The sequence below is a fragment of the Atractosteus spatula genome, chromosome 9 (assembly GCF_055471065.1).
Source record: "Atractosteus spatula isolate fAtrSpa1 chromosome 9, fAtrSpa1.hap1, whole genome shotgun sequence".
Taxonomy (NCBI): Eukaryota; Metazoa; Chordata; class Actinopteri; order Semionotiformes; family Lepisosteidae; genus Atractosteus; species Atractosteus spatula.
The window spans coordinates 37,291,439-37,312,985 of NC_142714.1; the positions used below are offsets into that span (position 1 = coordinate 37,291,439).

The 21,547-nt window shown below is 35.5% G+C and overlaps 1 protein-coding gene across 1 annotated transcript in view; it reads right to left on the reverse strand.

Annotated features, from left to right (window-relative positions):
- Window positions 1-21,547, reverse strand: part of gabra3 (gamma-aminobutyric acid type A receptor subunit alpha3) — a 67,448-nt gene that overhangs the window by 16,452 nt on the left and 29,449 nt on the right. Inside the window, exons 2-5 of the mRNA XM_088925088.1 lie at window positions 18,327-18,409; window positions 10,715-10,858; window positions 6,256-6,408; window positions 1,308-1,519 (exon numbers count right to left, since the gene is read on the reverse strand). Coding sequence (XP_088781214.1) covers window positions 1,308-1,519; window positions 6,256-6,408; window positions 10,715-10,858; window positions 18,327-18,409 — 592 coding nt within the window. The remainder of the gene's footprint in view (window positions 1-1,307; window positions 1,520-6,255; window positions 6,409-10,714; window positions 10,859-18,326; window positions 18,410-21,547) is intronic.

A 21,547-nucleotide genomic window follows, 5' to 3' on the forward strand; every position in this document is an offset into this window, starting at 1 on the left:
ATTTTTTCTCTATAAATACGGGTGCTTAAGCATTATAGAAATGATCACCAACTAGGTGAAAGAGATTTGCAGTAAACTAGAAACTGTGTACTGTTATATACTATACAGTTCTGTCAAATGGATGCTGGAATTTGAACAGGTGTTCTAATGTGAAAGGTAATTTAAGTAATTGATGTAATATCTTGGAGCTCCTAACCTCTTCATGTTTTTTTTTAATTTTTTGATCACTCAGTTTAAAAAAAAAGTTGAATAAAACAGTACATATATTTCCTTCTGTGAAAAATTATTTATTCAAGAGGTCATGAAAGTTTGCCCCTCCTTTTACTAATTTTCTGCATGTTCATAGTTATTGTTTGTGGTTTACTCAAGGCACATTGTAAAAAAACAATTATCGTAGATCAGTGCTTCTTAGGTTTAGGTTTAATACTTTTTCAAAGCACTTTAGAAACAGGCTACCATGTGCACACATCCTAGCAATTAGTTTCAAGTGCTCTTGTCTGAGATTATTTGTACTGGAATAGATAGCAAATGATCTACAGTAAGCAAAAGCAACAACAGATAATTGAGCACAGGATACATAATTGAATGTGAGACAAGCAAGATCTGAAAAACATGCAAAAAGTAATTTGAATAGGTTTACTCATGGCTTCAAGAAAGAAAATATTCTTTTGAGATTTATATATTTCCCATAAATGTCTGTTCCACCAAGAAATTTGTGGCACACAACATCTTCAATTGTATTTAATTGAATGTTACATTGCATGCAATTTCTAGTGTCAGATAACTTCTATAATAGATGATAAAACCTTTGTCTGTAGAATTTAAACAACATGGAAAAAGTCACTCAAGAACTTGAATTCTAACAGTTTGGAAGCTCTGAGTTGATGATAAGTTCGGACTTTTTTGTTTTCCATGCTAAATACATCCATCCATTTATGAACCGCTTTATCTAATACGAGGCTGGATACACTCTTTTTGGGATACCAGTCCATCTCAGGGCACACAGACACAAACACAGACACACTCACACAAGGGTCAATTTTCCCAGAAGTCAATTATCTTACCAGTATGGCTTTGGACTGTGGGAGAAAACTGATATATGAATGTCACTCAAACAACACCCTATTGAACCCAGGTCCCCAGACCTGGGAGTCAGCAATGCTAAGCACTGCACCACTGTGCCGCCCCATGCTAAATGCAGGTTTTAATATAACAGACATATTTTGAGATATACTTGAGGTTTTATATATTTCATTGAAGGCACGACAGTTTAATGTGCCTTGGACCATATTAAAAAAGGCACTCACACGTAGCTCCTGGGCCTCCATAGCTTTCTTTCCATCCCATGCCCAACTCCGTTTGGTGAAGTAGTTCACTGTGGCAAATTCAATAAGGGCCGAAAACACAAAGGCATAGCAGACGGCCATAAACCAGTCCATAGCCGTGGCATATGCCACTTTGGGTAAAGAATTTCTTGCACTGATACTTAGGGTGGTCATGGTCAGGACAGTGGTGACACCTGTAGGAAACACAGAAGATAAAAAAATTAGTTGACACCATACAGAAACCATGACAGCAAGTAGCTTCATTCAAGCAAGCAGCTCTTCACAATACAGATCCCAACTTTAAAATTTAAAATGACCTAAAAAAGGATTATTGTGCTGCCTCAGACATGCAAACACTCAGCTCAGATGCTCCATTTAGACAGTCATTATGTCTATCAGAGACAAGTCCTCAAAACCAGACCTCTCAGTGTGAAAATGTGCAGAAATTCATTGTTAAGGCTAGTTAAGGTTGGTTCAATATGTTAAAAAGCAGCTTGTACAAACACAGAATTAAATGTGAAGTAGAGTAATGCAATTTCTGGATGCACATTCCAGTATGGCAATGGCACTGATATTGAATTTACAGTATTTGCAGGTCATGTTTTTCATTAGCATCTAGGAACCTGACTATCATTCGTATCTGGGTCCCTCCTCACTTTATTTTGTAACATTACAGCTGATTATGGTGTTCGTGCACCTATGAGGTCAAAACACATTTCTCCTTGCGGATGTCCTTTTAGATCTGTTGCTCTTTCTCCCTAAAAATATTTTCCTTTTGGTTTTGTAATTATCCTACCTTTTTTTGTTCATATTCAAAGGCCTCTTAAATATCACGGTTAATGATAGGCTAATGGACAAAGGTGTGTTCTGGAATGAAATACTTTTTTTTTTCTCTATTGCATGTTATTGTATATTAAATGTTTGTAATGTACAATGCTTGTGAGGACTGTTTCTTTAAACACCTTCCTCGAGGGTTGTTTTCCTTGTTTCCTTGTTATATAAAATACAGTTAACCATGATTGATTGATGTTTTGGGCCCATTAAAATATTTAATAATAGCTACAGATTTAAATGCATTACTATGGTTTAGCTTTTCCATATACATGTATCCTCAAAGAGACTTGGGTTCCAGATGTCAAAAATACATAAAAATCCTTTTATTGATAAAGTGCATGTAGCATAACTTCTCCCACAGAGACAGTAACAGATTCTAGCCATCTGTTAAGATAGCCTGGACTTTATATGTCAGTAGTGTGATTAATCAAGCATGGATTCCAGCGAACCATGCCTGTTTAGTGAAGCACAACTCTTGATGTGGACGACAAAGGGAACAATATTATTGGATAGGGTCTGCATGTTTCCAACATCTTGCAACCAGCAAATAGACCTGATAATGCAATGTGAAAGTAATAGGAGCAGAAGAAGTCTGAAGCATATGATGACAAAAACAGATCCTGAGCGCACCATTTTGACACCAATAACCTTATTTGCAATGCAATAAATGAGAGACAGCTTAAGGTTACAAAAACAAAAAAAGAAAAAATTACTCTGACTTCTCAGGTCAATATTTCATGTTTGTGTCACTTAGACTGCTCCTTTTGACTTAAGTCAAATCTAAAATTTCATAAAAGTTTTATTTTTCTTGACAAGGTGTCTGTTAACAAAATGTTATTATTCAGCTTATCTATTTGATATTGAAGTGACAAATTCCACATTGATTGACCACAATACAAGTGGTCAATACAATACAATACAAGAAGAAAAAAAACACAGCATAGATAAAATGAAAATAAATGCAGTGAGAAATCAAAATCTATGATAGGTCATTGTGCAGTTCACTTCATTTATTTATTTTTGTTGGGGAAAGAATGCATTCAAAATAAATAAAATAATATTGTCCACCAAAGCAAATGTAGGCAATTATGCCACTTGAGTTGTTTTCACCTGCTTCCTAGGCACAAATAGGACTGACATGGCTTTGTTCTTGTTCATGACAACTTTTCAATGACCAATGGCAACCAAGAATGATTAATTATGCTAGCCTGTGCTGTGCAATGTTTGGTAATTTAATTGAAAATGCTTTTATTGTGTGATAAATGTGTCATTGAAGCATTCTTCTTGTTTTGTTGTTGGTATAGCTAACCTGTGAACTGCAATTACTGAAGCAAAAAAGGACACTTCTAACATAAGGGCATTATGAAAACATTGATAACTGCATGAATAAAACTGAACTGTGCAAAAATATGAGTTTTAATGCTATAAACAGTAGAAAATTCTTCCTTGCGTCTAGAGAGACATTCTTGTACACTTTTTTCAGCTAGAAGCATAAATCATGTAATACACATGGGTATGTTCTGTAAATTACAAAAATCATTTTCCGCAGAAACATCATGTCATATCGAGGATTGCAATATCTTTCCAGAGATCTGGCACTTCTCCAAGTAGAAATCTACATTCAATTATTAATTAATTATCAACTTTTGGGAGTTTGTAATACATAAATCCGGGCTTTGAGTAGTTCATTGAGTGTGCAATGTTTAAGAAATTCAGCTGGTTTATGGGTTTAATTTCTTATTTCAACCACCCCACCTATAAATACAATTTCTTTTTTTATCCTTTTGTTGATCTCACATAAATGAGCTCTATCATCATCATTCATTGAAAATAAGGAACATAAACAACCCTAGATAAGTCAATTAGAAGAAAAAGATGTTACAGTGTATTAAATTCAGTTTTGAATAGTTTCTGTGTGATTTCTAGTTTTTTCCCCAAGCTTTACTAGTTTTTTTTTCATAGTCACCTTCACGGCAAGGGAATTCTTTCTGGAGTTTCTTCAGCTGAGAATTAAGTATGTAGATGGAAGTTCCTTCTGGGTAAATGTTTGTGTGCTAGACATTGTTACGCTCTAAATCACTGATTAGCCTACATTTTCAAGCCTGCTAGTGAAACACACTTGAAACATGATTTTAAACATTCATCTGAAATAATTGAGGTCTTATGGGAAAAAAGAAGGCAATATGCTCTTATCATTTAAGAAAATAATCATATGCGGCAAATACACAGAAAGCATCCAATTGGTGATGTTTCACAAAAAAAGAGCATGTTGGTGAAGACAAATAGCATGGATAAGTGCATGACCTTCTTAGTCTTGTGGACTGACTTTACTGTGTCTTGATCAAATTAGTCGTTTTCACACCACAGCCTAAAAGCAAAAGCACCAAGACTAAAAGCAGAGACAGAATGGTCTGAAAACAAGATCATCATCTGACCACTGTTTGAAGGTGAAATGTAGCAATAACAGTTTACCAAAGGACATGGAAAGTCAATACTGCTTATCTAAAATAGCTACAATTTAGTTTCTTTCCTGCTTCTTTGAAATATCTGAATTTCAGGCTAAAAGAATTTGGAAAACCAGACACCTCTTGTCTCAACTTGACACTCTAGAATCAGTAGACATGCAAAATGGTTGTGGAAAATATATTTGGCTGACAGATGAGCTGCATAATGTTTTGTAAAATGGTGCATGAAGGACAATGCAACCATCTAACAAGTTCCAGTTCTAGGACACCCTTCTAACCCAACCCAATAAAGATGAAAACCTACAGAATTTGGCAAGATTATTTCTTGCATGGTGTGTTATTTTATTTGTAATGTACGTGTGACAATGTACAGTACTGTGGACTGTTTTAATGTGTTTTTCTTCTTAAATTTTGGAAGCAAGATATATATTGCATACAGTTGCATTTAAGAATCGGCACACTCTCCTCTTCAAAGAATTTGTGCTGGCATAAGCATCATCTATAAATATATATTAAAATTCCTTTTAGGCACCCATTATTCCTGAGAATGAATAGTGAAATATCTGAGTTGGAAATGATGATGCTAAATATGAGTGCTAAATATATCTATTTCAGCAACTTTAAATTAAAAACATTTATTAGATTTAGGATTAACTTTAATGCTGGGGAGTGCAAATAGAGTAACACGTTAGCTTAAAAGGCTGTAGACTGAAAGGTTTTTTAAAAATAATTTGTTTTTCTTAACCTGAACTTCAGATAACATAACATAAATGTATGGTTTCACGTACAATGCATACATCACTATTTTGCAAAGGTACAGTAATTTAACTAGTTTCAGTGCAAACTAGAACATTTTACATTGGAAAATATACTCATGTTTTATTAAAACATTTAATTTTTGTCCTAGGTATGGATGAGTATATAACCCAAGATTAACTAAGGGTTGATCAATTGAAACAATTTTTCCTCAATGTATTTATTTTGTACAATACATTAATAATTTCACTTTTCTATAAAACAATCTGGCTTTACAAGTATTAATGGCCTAGCATAGCCTGTGTTAATATGCTTGTTCTTGTTGAAAGGACATCCTGACCTCTGTTAATACATTTGTGTAAATAATCATTTTGGCCTATTTTCATTCATGCTTTAAACTCATACAAGGTAAGAAGAAGCATAAGGTAGAATGTCTTTAGCTGCTTATACAGTAGGTCTAAGAGTAGGTTTTCCAAGCAGTGTTGTAACCTGCACATTTGAAGAATCAATAGGGAATTACTCTAGACTGCTGCTAGTGTTAGAACGTTTTACCTTGTTACAATGTGTGCTTAATATATTGTTCAAAAAAGGGTAACTGGCTGTATTACTCTAAATTCCATAGAATGCTTTTTAGTCCCAATTAAAACATGTCTCCTGATTACAAATTTCCTAGCTGCACTAAAACAAATTAATACATTATTGAAATAAAGAACAAAACAATCATGGCACAGCTACTTCTAGAGAAAGACCGAATTTACACTCATCCTTGATATAACTGCATAATTTAAATAGCAGCTGAATATGAATTTCTGTCCCACATCCAGATTGAATTGCTTGTTCAAAATGTTTCAAGGTTAAAGAAAGATTAGGCTCACCAAAAACAGTGCGTGCAGGAACAGATTCTCTGTTTAGCCAGAAGGAAACCTGAGACAAGATGACAGTCATGATGCATGGAAGGTAAGTTTGAATCACAAAATAGCCAATTTTCCTTTTCAAATGGAAATATGTTGTCATCACTATATATTCTCCTGAGGGAAAGAGAAAACACATGAATTATTTACATGCTCATGGTCTGTCCAGACACAATGCTTAAATTACAAGTACAAAGCTAAAATATTTAGAGTTGAAATATTCTGCTTATGAGTATTAATACATGGAATTATTCTCAGTAGAACTGCAATAACAATTAGTGGAGGGAGATATTCACAACTCTATGTCATCACTTCTGGGGTCAGCTTTTTTACCTCCAGGAATAAAAAATAAGAAGAGAGACTTCCCTAGGACGATCATTATTAATTTTGATCAGAGTCATTACCTGCACAATTACACAGTTAATATGTTCATACGCAAAGGGATAGCATCACAAGGGATAAGGCATACCTTCTTATCATACTTTAAGACTTTTCATTTTTTATGAGGACATGTGTGCACTTTATCAGACCCACTTGCTGCATATACAAACTAGGATGAGCTACTGGCTTTGTGTATCAAAGTATTTTTAGCCAATGAAAAGTGACATATAATAGCTGTATATGTCATACATATACCTCTATGTATGTTCACAAGCTATTTGAAAGGTTTCTCTGTTGTTTTAGAAATGAAAAAAGACAGTATAAGACAGAAACGAGAAAAAAAGACAGTGTATTGAACACTTTTAACATAACCTCTCTTGATTTTAATTCTATGCCTTTAACTGTGCTGTATATCATTACTATATATCCTAGTAGCTATGTAAAGATGAAGCCAGCTAGAATGTGTGTCAAATGTTAGCAGAAAGCATTCTCATGTAATCCACAGCCCTTTCCGGCATACCGCTTTCAGTCCATCACTACTCAAACCAGATCGCTAGGTGGCACTAATGTTGTGTTAGATGTTACTGAAACGGTAGCGTCATTTAATCTGTTTTTTTCCCTAGTCTAATAATCATATTTCTTGAAAATGTAACATATTTTATACTATATATGTTAAAGAAACACATAGAATACATAGATACCATTTTTAATTGTAAGATGGCCGATTTTTTCTGAAAAGAGGATCACATGCCATAAATGGAGCCAAAAACCCTACAATATATTACTTTACAGAATTCTTTAACTCAGTAACTTTGACATTATTTTTGCTTGATAGAACTGATACTGTATGTGATAAATGGTATATATCAGAGTACAGGGTGATATAGTCTAGAGCTATATCACCCTGCAACTCACAACTGGCAGACCACTGAAACTACAGTAAGCAGGTGTGAATCTGGTCAGTACCTGGATCGAGGAGACCTCCTGTGAAAGCTAAGGTTGCTTGTTGAAGAGGTGTTAGTGAGACCAGTAGGGAGCACTCACTGTGGTCTGTTTGGGTCCTACTGCTCAAGTAGAGTGATGGGGACACTATAATAAAAAGTTGCCATCCTTGGGATGAGATGTAAAGCAGAGGTCCTGACTCTCTGTGGTCATTAAAAATGCCAGGGTGTTTCATGAAAAGAGTAGGGATGTTATCCTGTTGTCCTGGCTAAATACTTTATCGATAACGACCTCCTAATAATCACCCTATATGAAATGGCTTCATTACTCTGCTCACCTCTGCACTGATAGCTGATGTGTGGTAATGTGTGGTGCCGTTGCATCCCACATTGGTGGAGGGGAGTCCCCATTTTCTTTAATGTACTGTCTGATTGTCAAGAAAGGCGCTCTATAATTGTAAGAATTATTATAAAGTTTGAGATTCAAAGATCCATTGGTCAAACAACCATAATGAGCTCAAATTTCTCACTGAGATACGTCTGTGGTCCAGCTCTGTGCAGGGAGTGTTATTATTAGTAGTAGTGGTAGTAATAATGGAAGTAATTTAATACTAGTATTACTTTATTATTGGTTTGTATACATGTGTGGAATTTTGGGAGTTTTTCTGTCCATGTATTTGGTTTCTAATATACTTCCCGTTCTTTCTCCCTTCATGTCAGAGCTAGTGGTCAAAATAAATAATAAGGCCTCTGCCTATTCCACATCCTTTGTTCCTATACTGTATGTACAGTATAGTACTCTCTGTTTGGTGACTGCAGGAAGCACAGTAGGCTTCACCTAGGGATGTAAAGAATAAAAGTTTAGTTTCCAATAAGAGTCTCTTGTTCATACTTCTTCATCAATTAGAATAGTTCATTCCACACAATGTGTCGTAAATACCTGAAGAATTTTAATTAAAATTTCTTCTCTTTGTATATCTAATATATCCCCATCATCTAAATGGTGATACACAATAGAACGTTTCCGTGAACTGGGCAGCAGCTAAGCAATTGTGATCAGCAGCAAGTGACAATGGCATTTGTTTTATGAAGTTTTAGAAATTATTATTACTATTATTACTAATTATTACTCACACAGATGTACTTATCTTTTCAGTCATGCTGACCTGCAGGTCCCACCCAGGCCTTATTAGACTGTACATTTTGACTTTTACTATATATTTTGACTCTAACATGAGGGAACAAAGACAAAATACAAATATTTAAAATACTTTTGTATTTTTAATAGGTATTTAGTAATTTTACATTTCTAAACCAGTTTTAAGTTTTCATTTTGTAAAGGATCTCTTTAATGCTGAACATTGTGTATCTCTCACCAAGTACAGCATCTAGTTTTTAATTTAGTGCATTAGCCAAAAACACAGACAAAAAACTACATTTCCCAATGTCCCACACACATAACAATACCATTTATCGCATATGATATCAGTTAGATGGAGCAAAGTAAGGTCAAAATTAGCAAGAGTATCGAGTTAAAGAATACTGTGACATAATATCCACAAATATCAATATATCAACTATATATCAGACTGGCTGAAACTAGATACAATTATTTACATCACTATTTCCTAAACGATAATTAAAAATATGTTTTTGTGTGGTGCATACTTCAAAAATATGATGGCAATTTCCAATATTAACAATTTAATATATCGTTCAAAACAAAGTGCAAAGTGAGATCTGTTTTATGTTTATTTGCTTTTAAACACAATGTGTGTAACATATTTTTATAATTAAGATTAAATTAAGAATACTGTTTTCTAATTACTTTTTATATGCATTTATCAATAATTCTACAGTACTGTATGTACTGTATGTAATTAAAAAACACGAATTCTATTATTGTTATACATGTTATACAGCATGGTGATATATCTCATTTGGAGTTGTGGTAGCAATGTGGAAACAACATCCTCTCTCAACAATGTAATCATTGTATTTAAATTGAAATTGTTTGTTGCTAGTATGTATACAGTATGATTTGTGCAGGAAAGCAATAATAGGTTAATTAATAAACATTTCATACTGCACTGGTTTGTATGACAACCACATAAACCTGCTGTACTTTAAGAATTCACTGCACCTTTTGCAGTTTTACAAAGTAGTACAGTCAGATTATTATTGAAAAAAAGTGATGCTGCTCCTGAATCTGTGTCTGCTGTGGTATACCTACTGACACATTGCACATCCTAGATCCCTACAGCTGTAGTTTAGGTGTAATAAATGTTTTCATAATTTGGAAATCGTACTTATTTGTCTGTAATTACTTAGAGGAAACAATATTTCCATACTGAAAAGAGAAGAAAGAAAACACAACGTTTCGGCCATGAAGCCTTCTTCAGGTGTCTTTTCAGCATGGAATAAACCTATTACTTGTTCTTTAGCTGCCTACGCATGCTGACGCAGCTACCCAACTGAACTATTACTTAGTTCAGTTGTGTCACCATTTTTTGAATGGGCATTATATTAAATATTTTCTAGGCCATGTATGCTTCCCCTGTTTTGAGTAATTTATCAAAGAGTTGCATCAATGGCTTATGAATAACCTCTCATGTTTCAAGTACAATTGGTGGGATATAATCTTGCCCTGGAAACATAATTATCTTTAGATTATTATTTATATAAAATAATTTCAAATAATCATTTATACAGTATTTTTTCATTCTCTGACTTTTATTGATTGACTACTAAGCAAGCAAATGATACTTTCCTAAAAAGCTTTTCTCTGGAAGACAACTAAGAGCATCAAAAGATTAAAGAAACTACTAAAAAACCCAGCATCTCTTCCAACTTTGTTGAGACAACAATGACCCAAGTATATAACAGTTGAAGAAGCCAGTCAGTGTCAGCAATTTGCAAAAGAAACAACACTCAGTTGCAGAATAACTAAATTACTCTGCAAAGCACACAAATGAAATTTGAAACTTTAAATTGAAGTGACAACAAAACTGGAGGAAAGTGAGATTTAACACAAAAATAAGGCAATGACACTAGAAGATGAAAAAACTTTTTTCTTAAAGTTTGACGTGAAGCTACTGTACCTGTGCTGGAGCTGATGACTTCTGTACCAATAGCATGACCTAACAAGTCATATTGATTCAAACGAGAGCCATCCTCAGCCACTGACACAGAATTGTCAACTCCATTCGTCCAGATATAAACCACCTCAGAGTTTGTGTAAGCATCTGGGGAAAGGAAATAGAGGAGAGAGTCATTTTTAAAAAAACCTCTTCCTTCATGTGACATTCATGCTAATATTTGATTGCAAATACATCAAGCTATGTTGTAGATGTTTAATGAAAACAGAAAAACAATTTAAAAAATTGTGATAACTTTACCTTGTGAAACCAGAAATAAGCATTTTAAAAAGTTCTCATTAAAATAAGCACATCAGAATTCTTTATATCAAAGCTCATTAAGGTGACAGAAATAATCAGGAATGTGGCTGTGTAAGAACATTTTTAAAAATATGAAAATTTGATAAAGTATCCATATGGCCAATTCACTTTGGAATTACACGTTCCCAGGGGTTTGAATGGGGTATGGAGCTTTTTTTTTGTTCTTTTTCATTTTTCTGTGAGACAAAGCTTTCTGAAAGTTCAGATCAGATCACAGTAAAAAGAGGAACTGCATTTACTTCTGTCCAAGTCTTACCACAACTTAGCTTTATGCTGCAAAGTAAGAAAAGCTGAAGATGTTAGTTGGAAAAAATATTGTTAATTTCTGTACATTAATATTCAAAAACACAGGAGGAAAAAAAATACTGAATCAATGGAAGTTCTCAACTGACGTTTGGGAATATGGTGACAGACAAGCCACATTCATCTAGATGTTTTAAATCACAATCATTACCAACTTCTTCTATAGACATAAATCTTGCACACACATCTTTGAACATTCAACTTCACTTTTACAGCTAGCCCTTGCTTAACTCCTCTCTCTCAATGGAGGTTGAGTCTCCTCCTCATTTGGCCAGGAGGTTACTTCTTAACCAAGTGGATTAAACCAAATCCTTATTATACCTAAATATTATTTTCTCTCATGTTTTACAGATCAGTAAACATAACTCAAAGTTCTGAGCGATAGAAAAATATGCCTAATATAAGATTAAGATCTTTATATTTCCAGTATATTGGAAATATAAAAGAGGAGCAAATAAATTCCACACTGAAAAGTCTCCTTCTTTACTTGGTCCTTTGCAGCCTTACAGCTGAAACAGCTCCCTACTTGAACACCTACTATAAAGCAAGTACATTTGCTATTTCTATTTTTGAAGTATACCGTATAAACCTCATAGCTATCTACATCTGTGTAGGATAGAGGCATCATATTGGTCACAGGTTCTCATTAAGCAACTTCTAAGAAATGTTTATATCAAATAACTGCCCTTTCTGGGATTTGAGTCAGTCATATTCCTTTAGAGAACTTTTCTTTCAATTTGGGCAAGCTACAGGCAAACTGCCTTCTCCATAATAAAATAATACGCGTCACGGTCTCCCGTAATCTGAACACAACCCCTTTGAGAGGCCGTTTTTCTCGTCCAATCACATAACCACTCATCCATCCCTGTTCACCACCACACCTCCAGCCTTTACATACTTAAGACTGGCATGTGCTTACATTTCCGCTCAGTATTTGGGCTCAACCACCTGTTTTTCAGTGTGATTTTCCTGGTTTGTGGACGTTTCTGGACTCGCTGTTTCTATAAGACTATGATTCTTGGATTTCGGATTTGACACCTTTACCCGGTAAACCATCTCTTCCTTTGTTTACTCTATCCCATATGCCGCATAGGATCCGCTTCACTATATGTCTTACTCATAACCTAATATTGAGCCGTATATCATGGACCCTGCAGAGTTGAATTCCATGCGAACCCTCCTGGAACAACACTCACAAACTTTAATGCAATTACAAGCCTCCATGCAACAGCTCTCTGCACATACTGTATGGATAAACTCTCAACTGCATCAACCCCACCGGAACCGTCTGATCCTGCAATCCCTGCTGCTACTCCTTCTCCTAACCCCACCCCGTACTTTTCTCCACTCGTTACTCCTGAAAGGTACAATGGAAGAACTGCTAAATGTTGTGGGTTTTTGGTACAATGTGAATTAATATTCAAACTTCATGCCAAAAATTATACTTCAATTACACAAATTATACAAAAATTATACTTCACGGGAAAAAGTTGCCTTTATCATTTCTCTATTCCCTGGAGGATTTTGGGACTGGGCTACCAATTTATTGGATCAAGGGGCACCAGACATAGATGACATTCACCTCTTTCAGGAAAAACTAAAGACAGTTTATGACCGACCAGACTCAGAGGAGCAGGCTGTTACTCCCTTATCAACACTACAACAGGGTATATGTCCAGCTCAAGATTATTCCATTGAATTCGGTATTCTGGCAGTTCAGACTTCCTGGAATGATGAGGCCCTTATTTTTCATTCCTGACTCTAGTGCCTATTAAAGGAAAGACACTGGATGATGTGATTACCCAGGTAGTGGCACTAGACAGCAGGCTCCAACAGAGACATAGGAAAAATTACAAGCACGAACTTCCGCTTTCTCACATTCTGCACCATCTAATCTCTCGGAATCTGATCAACCAATGGTAATTGCACATGTTCAACATCTACCAGAAGAAAAGGGGAAACATCAAAGAGAAGGCCCCTGCCTCTATTGTGGACACTTGGGACATCTCCGGGCATCCTGTGCAATCAAACACCGAAATTCTCATCATCAACACTCTCAGACCGTTTTTCCAGTGAGTGAAATGGCATCTTCATATAAATCTTTGCCTGGCCTCTTTCTTCCTGCAGTACTCTCTTGGGTCAATAATCAGATGTCCCTTCTCGCTTTTGTTGATTCAGGAGCAGCAGGCAACTTCCCTTGTTAAAGCCTGGAACATTCCACTACTGCCTGTCCAGCCACTGCTCCAATTTCAATCTGTTGATGGCTCTCCTGTGTCCTCTGGGCAGATTGCTTGGCAAACAATCCCTATCTCACTTCAGATCGGTGCAATAAATACAACTACTTCTCCTGGAATACCCCTCACACTTTTAGGATATATTCTTTTAGGATATCCTTGGTTACATAAACATAATCCACACATCTCCTGGTTATAAAAAATGAACTTCTGGCCTGGGGGCCTCAATGTCAATCATCATGCTGCCATTTACCTGTGAAGGTAGCTCTAGCTGATCTCTCGCAGTCTGAAATCTCTGAGATTCCTCATTACTACAGGGACCTGTACTTTCACAACGTCATGGGGAAAAAAGGCATCTTTCATCCTTGTGCCTTCTTTTCCAGGAAATTATCGCCAGCGGAAATCAATTATGATGTGGGAAATCGCGAACTCCTCGCTATCAAGCTGGCCCTTGAAGAATGGAGACACTAGCTCGAGGGGGCTCAACACCCATTCATCATATACACAGATCATAAAAACCTAGCCTACCTGTAATCTGCTAGATGATTAAATCCACATGAAGCCAGATGGTCACTATTTTTCTCTCACTTCCACTTTTTTTATTACACCCCGGGATCCAAGAACACTAAAGCAGATGCCCTTTCCTACCTTCACAACCCTTCTGAGATGGAACAAGATCCTGGACCCACCCTCCCATCTAATAAGTTCATAGCTCTAATTCGATGGAATATTGAGGAAGAGGTCAGACGTGCGTTGACTGGCCACTTGATTTCCCCGCAATGTCCTTTGACTGTTTGTCACCAACTCAGTCAGATCTTCGGTGGCCAACCATAAAAGAATATGTAACAGAATATGTCAGAGCTTGTCATGTGTGTGCAAGAATTAAGTCCCCCTGTCTCATATTGGCTGGCCTCTTACAACCCTTGTCCATTCCTTGAACGCCTCTGGTCACATATTTCCGTAGACGTTTTCGCAGACCTACCTGAAAGTCAAGGGCAAATGACGATTTTGGTTATTGTGGACAGGTTCTCTAAATCGGCTCACTTCATTCCTCTCCCTTCTTTACCAACAGCATGGGAACTAGCTGATCTTTTTGTTGCCCATGTCTTAGGGCTACATGGCATCCCCAAGGATGTAGTCTCGGGCTGAGGACCTCAATTTACATTACGATTTTGGAAAGCTTTCTGCAAGCCCCTTGGAGCCCCTGTCACTCTCATCCTCAAGCTAACGGCCAGTCAGAGCACATTAACCAAGATCTTCAAACGTTCTTGCGTGCTTATGTCTCTTCCACCCAGGACAATTGGGCCTCACTTCTTCCCTGGCCTGAATATGCCCATAATTCACTTTCTACTACAGCAATCAATCTGTCATTTTCAATGTGCCCTAGGATATCAACCAGGCCTCATCTCTGTCTCAATTCCAGATTCCCAGATTCCCAGGTACCCACGGTTACTTGTACCCCGCTTCCGTCAAGGGCAATTTGTCTGGTAACCCACCCAAAACTTACCTTTGAGACAAGCCTCCCACAAATTGGGTCCTTTCTACACTGGGCCATTCTTTATTCTTTCCCAAGTTACCCCAGTGACTTACCACCTGGCCCTACCACCCACTCTTAGGGTTCACCCCACCTTTCACATTTCCCTACTTAAACTCTTCCTCGGATCCCCTCTGTCTCGACCACTGGATTCCCAGTGGCACCGTGGTACACTTCAAAATCTTCTGGACTGGGAAGGATATGGACCAGAGGAACGCTCCTGGGCACCTGAAAGGGATATTCTGGACCAGATGCTCATCCAGGACTTTCGCCGTGATTTCCCCAACTGTCCCTCAAGGGCATCAGGAGCCACCCCAAAGGTTTCCAGTAATTTAAACATGTCCCCTTTAAGAAACTGTTCTTCTCATCCAATCACCTAACCACTCACCATACCTGTTCACCACCACACCTCCAGTCTTTCTATACTAAAGACTGGCGTGGGCTTACATCTCCGCTCAGTATTTGGGTTTACCCGGCGTTGAGCTCAACCTCCGGTTTTTCAGTGTGATTTTCCTGGTTTGTGGACTTATTAGTTTCTGGACTCGCTGTTTCTATACGACTGCGATTCTTGGATTTTGGATTTGGCAGCTTTGCCCGATAAACCATCTCTTCTTTTGTTTATGCTATCCCATACTTCACATAGGATCCACTTTACTATATCTCTGACTCATAACAACACAGGGCACAAACATGTTTTACAAACCCTGTAAAGGTAATGGTACTTTTCAACGTTTAGTATTTTGTATTTCAGGACTATACTGTAAGAAATAAACATTGTGTGATGTCAACAGTACATTATGTCTGTGGGAACAAAAGGTTTAACACTCATCAAGTCATCCTTCAAACACTGTTGTATGACACAAGGATGTAAAAAATCTATTTGCAATATGGAGCTTCCTATATTTTACTTACCTTAAGCACAACTAACAACATTAGATTTCTAAGAGCACAAAAATGACTTTTGTGCTCACTAAAATGGTAATGTTGATTGGTTTTATATAAAAAGGATGTGACAAAGCAAATCTTTCTCTTCTGCTGAATCTTCATGAATTGCTTCTCTCAAATACTAGCAGTGGCATAACAATTTAGAGACTTGCTTGGATAGATGTTCTATTTTAATTTTAACAATTTAAGGAAATTAAAACATGATGGATTTACATGAATAAAAATGGGAAATAAAAATCTAGTTTTGATATCATACAGTATATCTTAATGAAAAGGGAAGGTGCATTACAAAATAGAGAAAATCTTTACATACAGTACAGTAGTAACAATAACAACATGTGAGCCTTCTTTCATCTGTTTAAGTAATGACGGAGTACTAAGGGAAATATAATTAATTTGACACTTAAAGCAGAGATTTATTGTTAATAACCAGATGAAAATTATTGTCTCACTCTGCTGTGATTTACTTAACCAAATGTGATTATACACTAGATTTATCACTATAATTCACATATATTTTTCCAGTGAATGGTTGTATATTATTTTGTTATTGAATAAACATTTATCTTAGTTTTGCTGTTTCCTGCAGACTGTGATATTAACGTGTCCTCTCTTAACAAAAATAATAACAAGGTCATTGCTGTCATTAACTTTTATGAACAATAACAGTCACTGCTTTTGTTACTGAATTTGAATTCTGTTATTAGACAATTACACTCAATTGATGTGCTTGTTTTTACATTAATAGCCTTTTATGATGAATTTGAATTAATGTATTGTCAGTGCATGAAGATATTTAGTTTCTGTTAATATGCACATCACTTTTAACTGTGATGTCTTTCTGGACAGTAAAGGTGCTTTTAAAAACAGACAAAGTGCTGGGAAATTTATGTTTTTATCATAGGCTTCCCAGGGAATAAAATGTCTATTTAATTACCTGACAGACTTGTATTATTTTGAAAAAGTGATAAACAGTTGCAATATAGATACATTAAAATGTAATAGAAAATACACAGTGCATTCTATGAACTGAAATTTGAAATTGTACATTATTGAATAGAATAGATACTGTACCTCAAGGGCTATGATTCAAGCCATGTTGCAAGATTGGTTCTCAATTACAATATAAATATTAAGCACATATACAGTAAATAACATCTGGTGACTAGGACACAAAGTCAAGGAGCCCCAAAATAAATGTATTACTTTTAAGAAGTATTAAACGGGTTGTGCAATGTGCAACGTGCAAAAATATCTTATGGCATAGGTGAGTGTTAAGGTTCAAAGTTCTTTTGTACAATATAAGTGTTCAGTACAATATATTACAGTTTCACTTAAAAGTAAATAGAACATTTTTAATTTAGTAGGTTTTGGAGGTTGAAATTTCATTACAAAATGTTTCATCATCACCATTTTGTAGTATAATGCACTACTACTGTTTTTTTCTTTGATGGACAAATTATTTTCAAACAGAATTTGCTAATAAAACCAATGCAGTAATTATCTGAAATTAAGGCAGTAGGCTGCTAATGAATTACTATATCACAATTAAAAAAAAAATCTGTTCCAGATCATGTACAGTATGTCACTTACTGTCTAAATTACCATATAATAGTATTCCATTAATCAAAACATACAGTATTATAAAAAGGTCAATCAATAATGTTAGCATAATTTGCTGTTGTGGGAAATAGCTACCAGGAAGCAAGGCTTTTCTAACAAACACAACCTTCTAAGTAAGAGAAGTGGTCTAGGGAACAAAATGCAAATTAAAAGTGAGAAACATAACTTGTTAAATTAATTAGAGCCATCATTTCCCATCAAATGCCAATTAACAGCTGATAAATTATAGCAATTAGCATGTATCTCTTTTAAATTATCATACAATCGAATTGGCTGGTTTGGATATTGGTGTTGCTTTTTAAATGTGCAGTATATAATTTCAGAAAAAAACTCATTATCAGCAATCTTTTGACAATGCCAAAATCAATGTATAAGAGAAAGTCCACCCCACTCTCTCCTATGATCATGTCATAATCCATGCCTGAAAGGAAACTCTGATACCAACTACTGTAGATAATGCATGCACATACTGTATTCATGAATTTAATAAAATGACAGGAATATTTGATAGTGTGAGTCTATATTTAGCAGCGTCTAAATATTCAAATGTGTATGCATACATACATACATTATTCGTATTTAGCTAAAGCTGCAAGCTTAAAATATAGAAACTTACAACTTCCAAACTTTAATGGACATGCATGTGCATCCATTGGAAAATCTTCCAGGTGCATGGGGCATTCGGCATGTATTGTTAACCTGCAAAATAAAAGATATATATAGAATGAATTAGAGTGGCATGGCAATGCAGTGGTTAGCATTGATGCCTCGTAGCACTGGGGGCCTGGATTCAGTTCTAGAGTTTGTATGTTCTCCAAATATCCATGTGAATTTTCATCCAGTTTCCTCCCACAGCCCAAAGACATACAGTACTGGTAGGTTAATTGGCTTCTGGGAAAATTAGCAATGGTGTGTGGGACTGTGTATCGGATAAAGTGGTTAGAAAAAGGATGAATGGATGGATATTATGAATTTGCAGTAATTTCTAATAGGGTATAGGTAATAATTATGTTGTGTGACACATCTAGTGTTTACAGTACATGAGAGATTTTATTTTGAGTGGTACAGCTACATGAGAGATTTTATTTTGAGTGGTACAGCTGTCACCTAAGATAGAATGTACACTTGAATCCTTTCTGTTGTTGCAGATACCAAAGCGAGGTCCCATTTTTTTGTTTAAATCCCAGGTCTTCTAGTGTGTATATGGTGTTGCACATTATATGAAATTCAGAAAGTTGCTTAGGGTTGAACACATACAGTAATACATACATTAAATACTGTGGTCTATTAATAGACGTGGCAAAGAAAAATAAAAAAAGGGGTATTTGAAATAGTTGAATTTTTGTAGCTTTGTGAGAAACACAATGTGTCCCTTAAGCATAGGGCTACATCTGTAGGAAATGCAAAACCCCAATTCCATGTTAATATCGGCACTTTTAGGAAGACTACATATATCTCCTTTCCTGGAATGCCTCAGTTGAAAGTCCTGCATTCAGCCCATCTGCTTGTAAAATCATTTTAATTCATGAGATTGACCTGGCATTTTTATTTAGCTGAAAAAGAAACGCCTACTTGAACATGGTTCCCTGTCATCCTGCTTCAAGATTCCTTCTTTTGCTGTAACACTGCTGCTGGTAATTTGTCAGTTTCATGGTCAGTGACTCGTTGATTCTGTTAAAGAGGCATTTTCTGGATGCAGAAATAAAAGAGCACAGACTTCCTGAGGTTTCTGTAACTTTCCTTTTTAATAAGGATGTTTTTCTGCATATCAGGTTTGAACAATTGATTAGCAAATTATCTAACATTCAGACAGAATTAATCAAGGGGTAGCTGTAAGTTGGAGATGGAGTGGAGGAGGGAGACAAATGTGAAAAGAGGTGTTTGGTCGATATATATATATACTGTAGCTAATTTCGTAATGATAGTGATTAAGTACAGCTGTGTGTGACTGACTTGTTGAACCCAGTTAATATCTTCCATTTATTATGAAAAGTGCACTGGTTAATATTTCATTCTCCAGAGATAATAAAGCAGTGGATCAAAATGTTGACTACAACGTAATTGACATTTAAGAGAATATACATCACTGCAGTGTCAACACGTAAAGTTCTACAGAAAGTATGTATTTAAAAAAAATCATTAAATGTGCTTCAATTTTTCCAAAAGGGGTGATTTCTTAGTCCCTTGACAGTTACATTTTCTATGCAATCACCAAATAGTTTAATCATGTTTTTTAAATAAGAGATTTTTAAAGAAGGGTGTTTATTAGCTTCAATATTAGTTTCGCTTGTACAATTTTAAATAATTTCATCTTGATCATTTGAGTTGTTCAAGCAGGTAGCTTCGTCAGTATGCACACTCTGCAAAGGAACAAGTAAAGATTTATTCCATGCTGAAAAGAGAAAAAAAGAAACACTACATTTTGGCTGGAAAGCTTTCTTCAGGTGGGTTTCTTTTCTTCTATTTTTTTCTCTTTTCAGCAAGCAATAAACCTTTACTTGTTCCTTCATAATTTGAGTGTTTGAGCTTCTGTTTCAAAGTGTTTCCATCTTCTAATCTTATTTTACTACATTAACATCAGCGGATAAAAAGGACATAAAAAGGCTTTAACCACAGTTCCTTTACAACATGTTACAAGCAAAAGATTCACAGGTGAGGAGTAGTAATTAGACCCTGGTTGGCCAACAGTGTTCTTGGAGAATTACAGTATAAGCCAGAAGATCTTACAAGTGACCCCTAAATCATCCATTTGTTAATACCTGGAACCAAGCAAGTTTTGTTCAGTTTAGTCAGTTATATGGTTCAAAAGTGCTTTAGCTGATATCTAATGGGATAATTTTTAAAAAAATGCATGATTATGGCTTCCCAAGACTAATTTGGCCACCCCTGTGCTACACTGTAAATAACTCCAAATGTATAATGGCACATCCCAGTATTTGTAACAGGCAATGTGGTGCCAGTACCAGGATTGTAGCCCAGAGCCTGATGTTTGAAAATTTGCCCCTAAATGTACAGTATCAACATTTTAACCTAAACTGAGCTCTAGACTGTTGTTTCATCAATGATATTGCACTATTTGTATGACTAAAATATTGCAATATACTGCATATACTTCAATATTTTTATATTTTGCAGTTACATTTCAATTTTGCTTTATTTTTAAGAGAATGTCATTTCATCCATTTACAGGTAGCTCATTTTTTGGTTTTCCATCCTGTTATAAAATAATTAATAACCTGATTTGCTCAGACTCTCCCTTGTCAGAAAAGCAATACTAATCAGCTGCAGAAAGAACTATGATTACTATTCACTTGATTGGTGTGTATTCAAATTCATATGATTCATTGTTAATTAATAGAAGAATGCCAAAAACTGAAGGAGGAATCATGAAAAAATAAATTAATGTAAAAATTCCATAGGAATTTTATTGTATTCCATGACAAACTATGGTATTATCACTACCTTTAACTGTATTGTGAACTCCAATATTTTATTAATTTATAATTTATAATTTAATAAATAAATTTAGCAAAAGACCAAAACGTAGTTCACACACTTTAGGGGCAACTTTATAAAGTTGTCCTGAAATTATGAGAGCAGGTGGCAAACCTACCATATCCTGTAGGCCAGAGACAAGACATGGACAAGTTTGGAAGTTTGAAGTGTCCTTTGAATTTCTTTTCACATTTAATCTTTATTGTATTGGACTAATTTATAAAAATCAGATCTCCTACTGTATTCCTTTTAGGTGATCAGTAATCAATTACCTTAATCAGTTTCTAATTAAAATACAACAGCAATAGCTGCAGGAATCCAATCATAGAAAACAGGAATTTA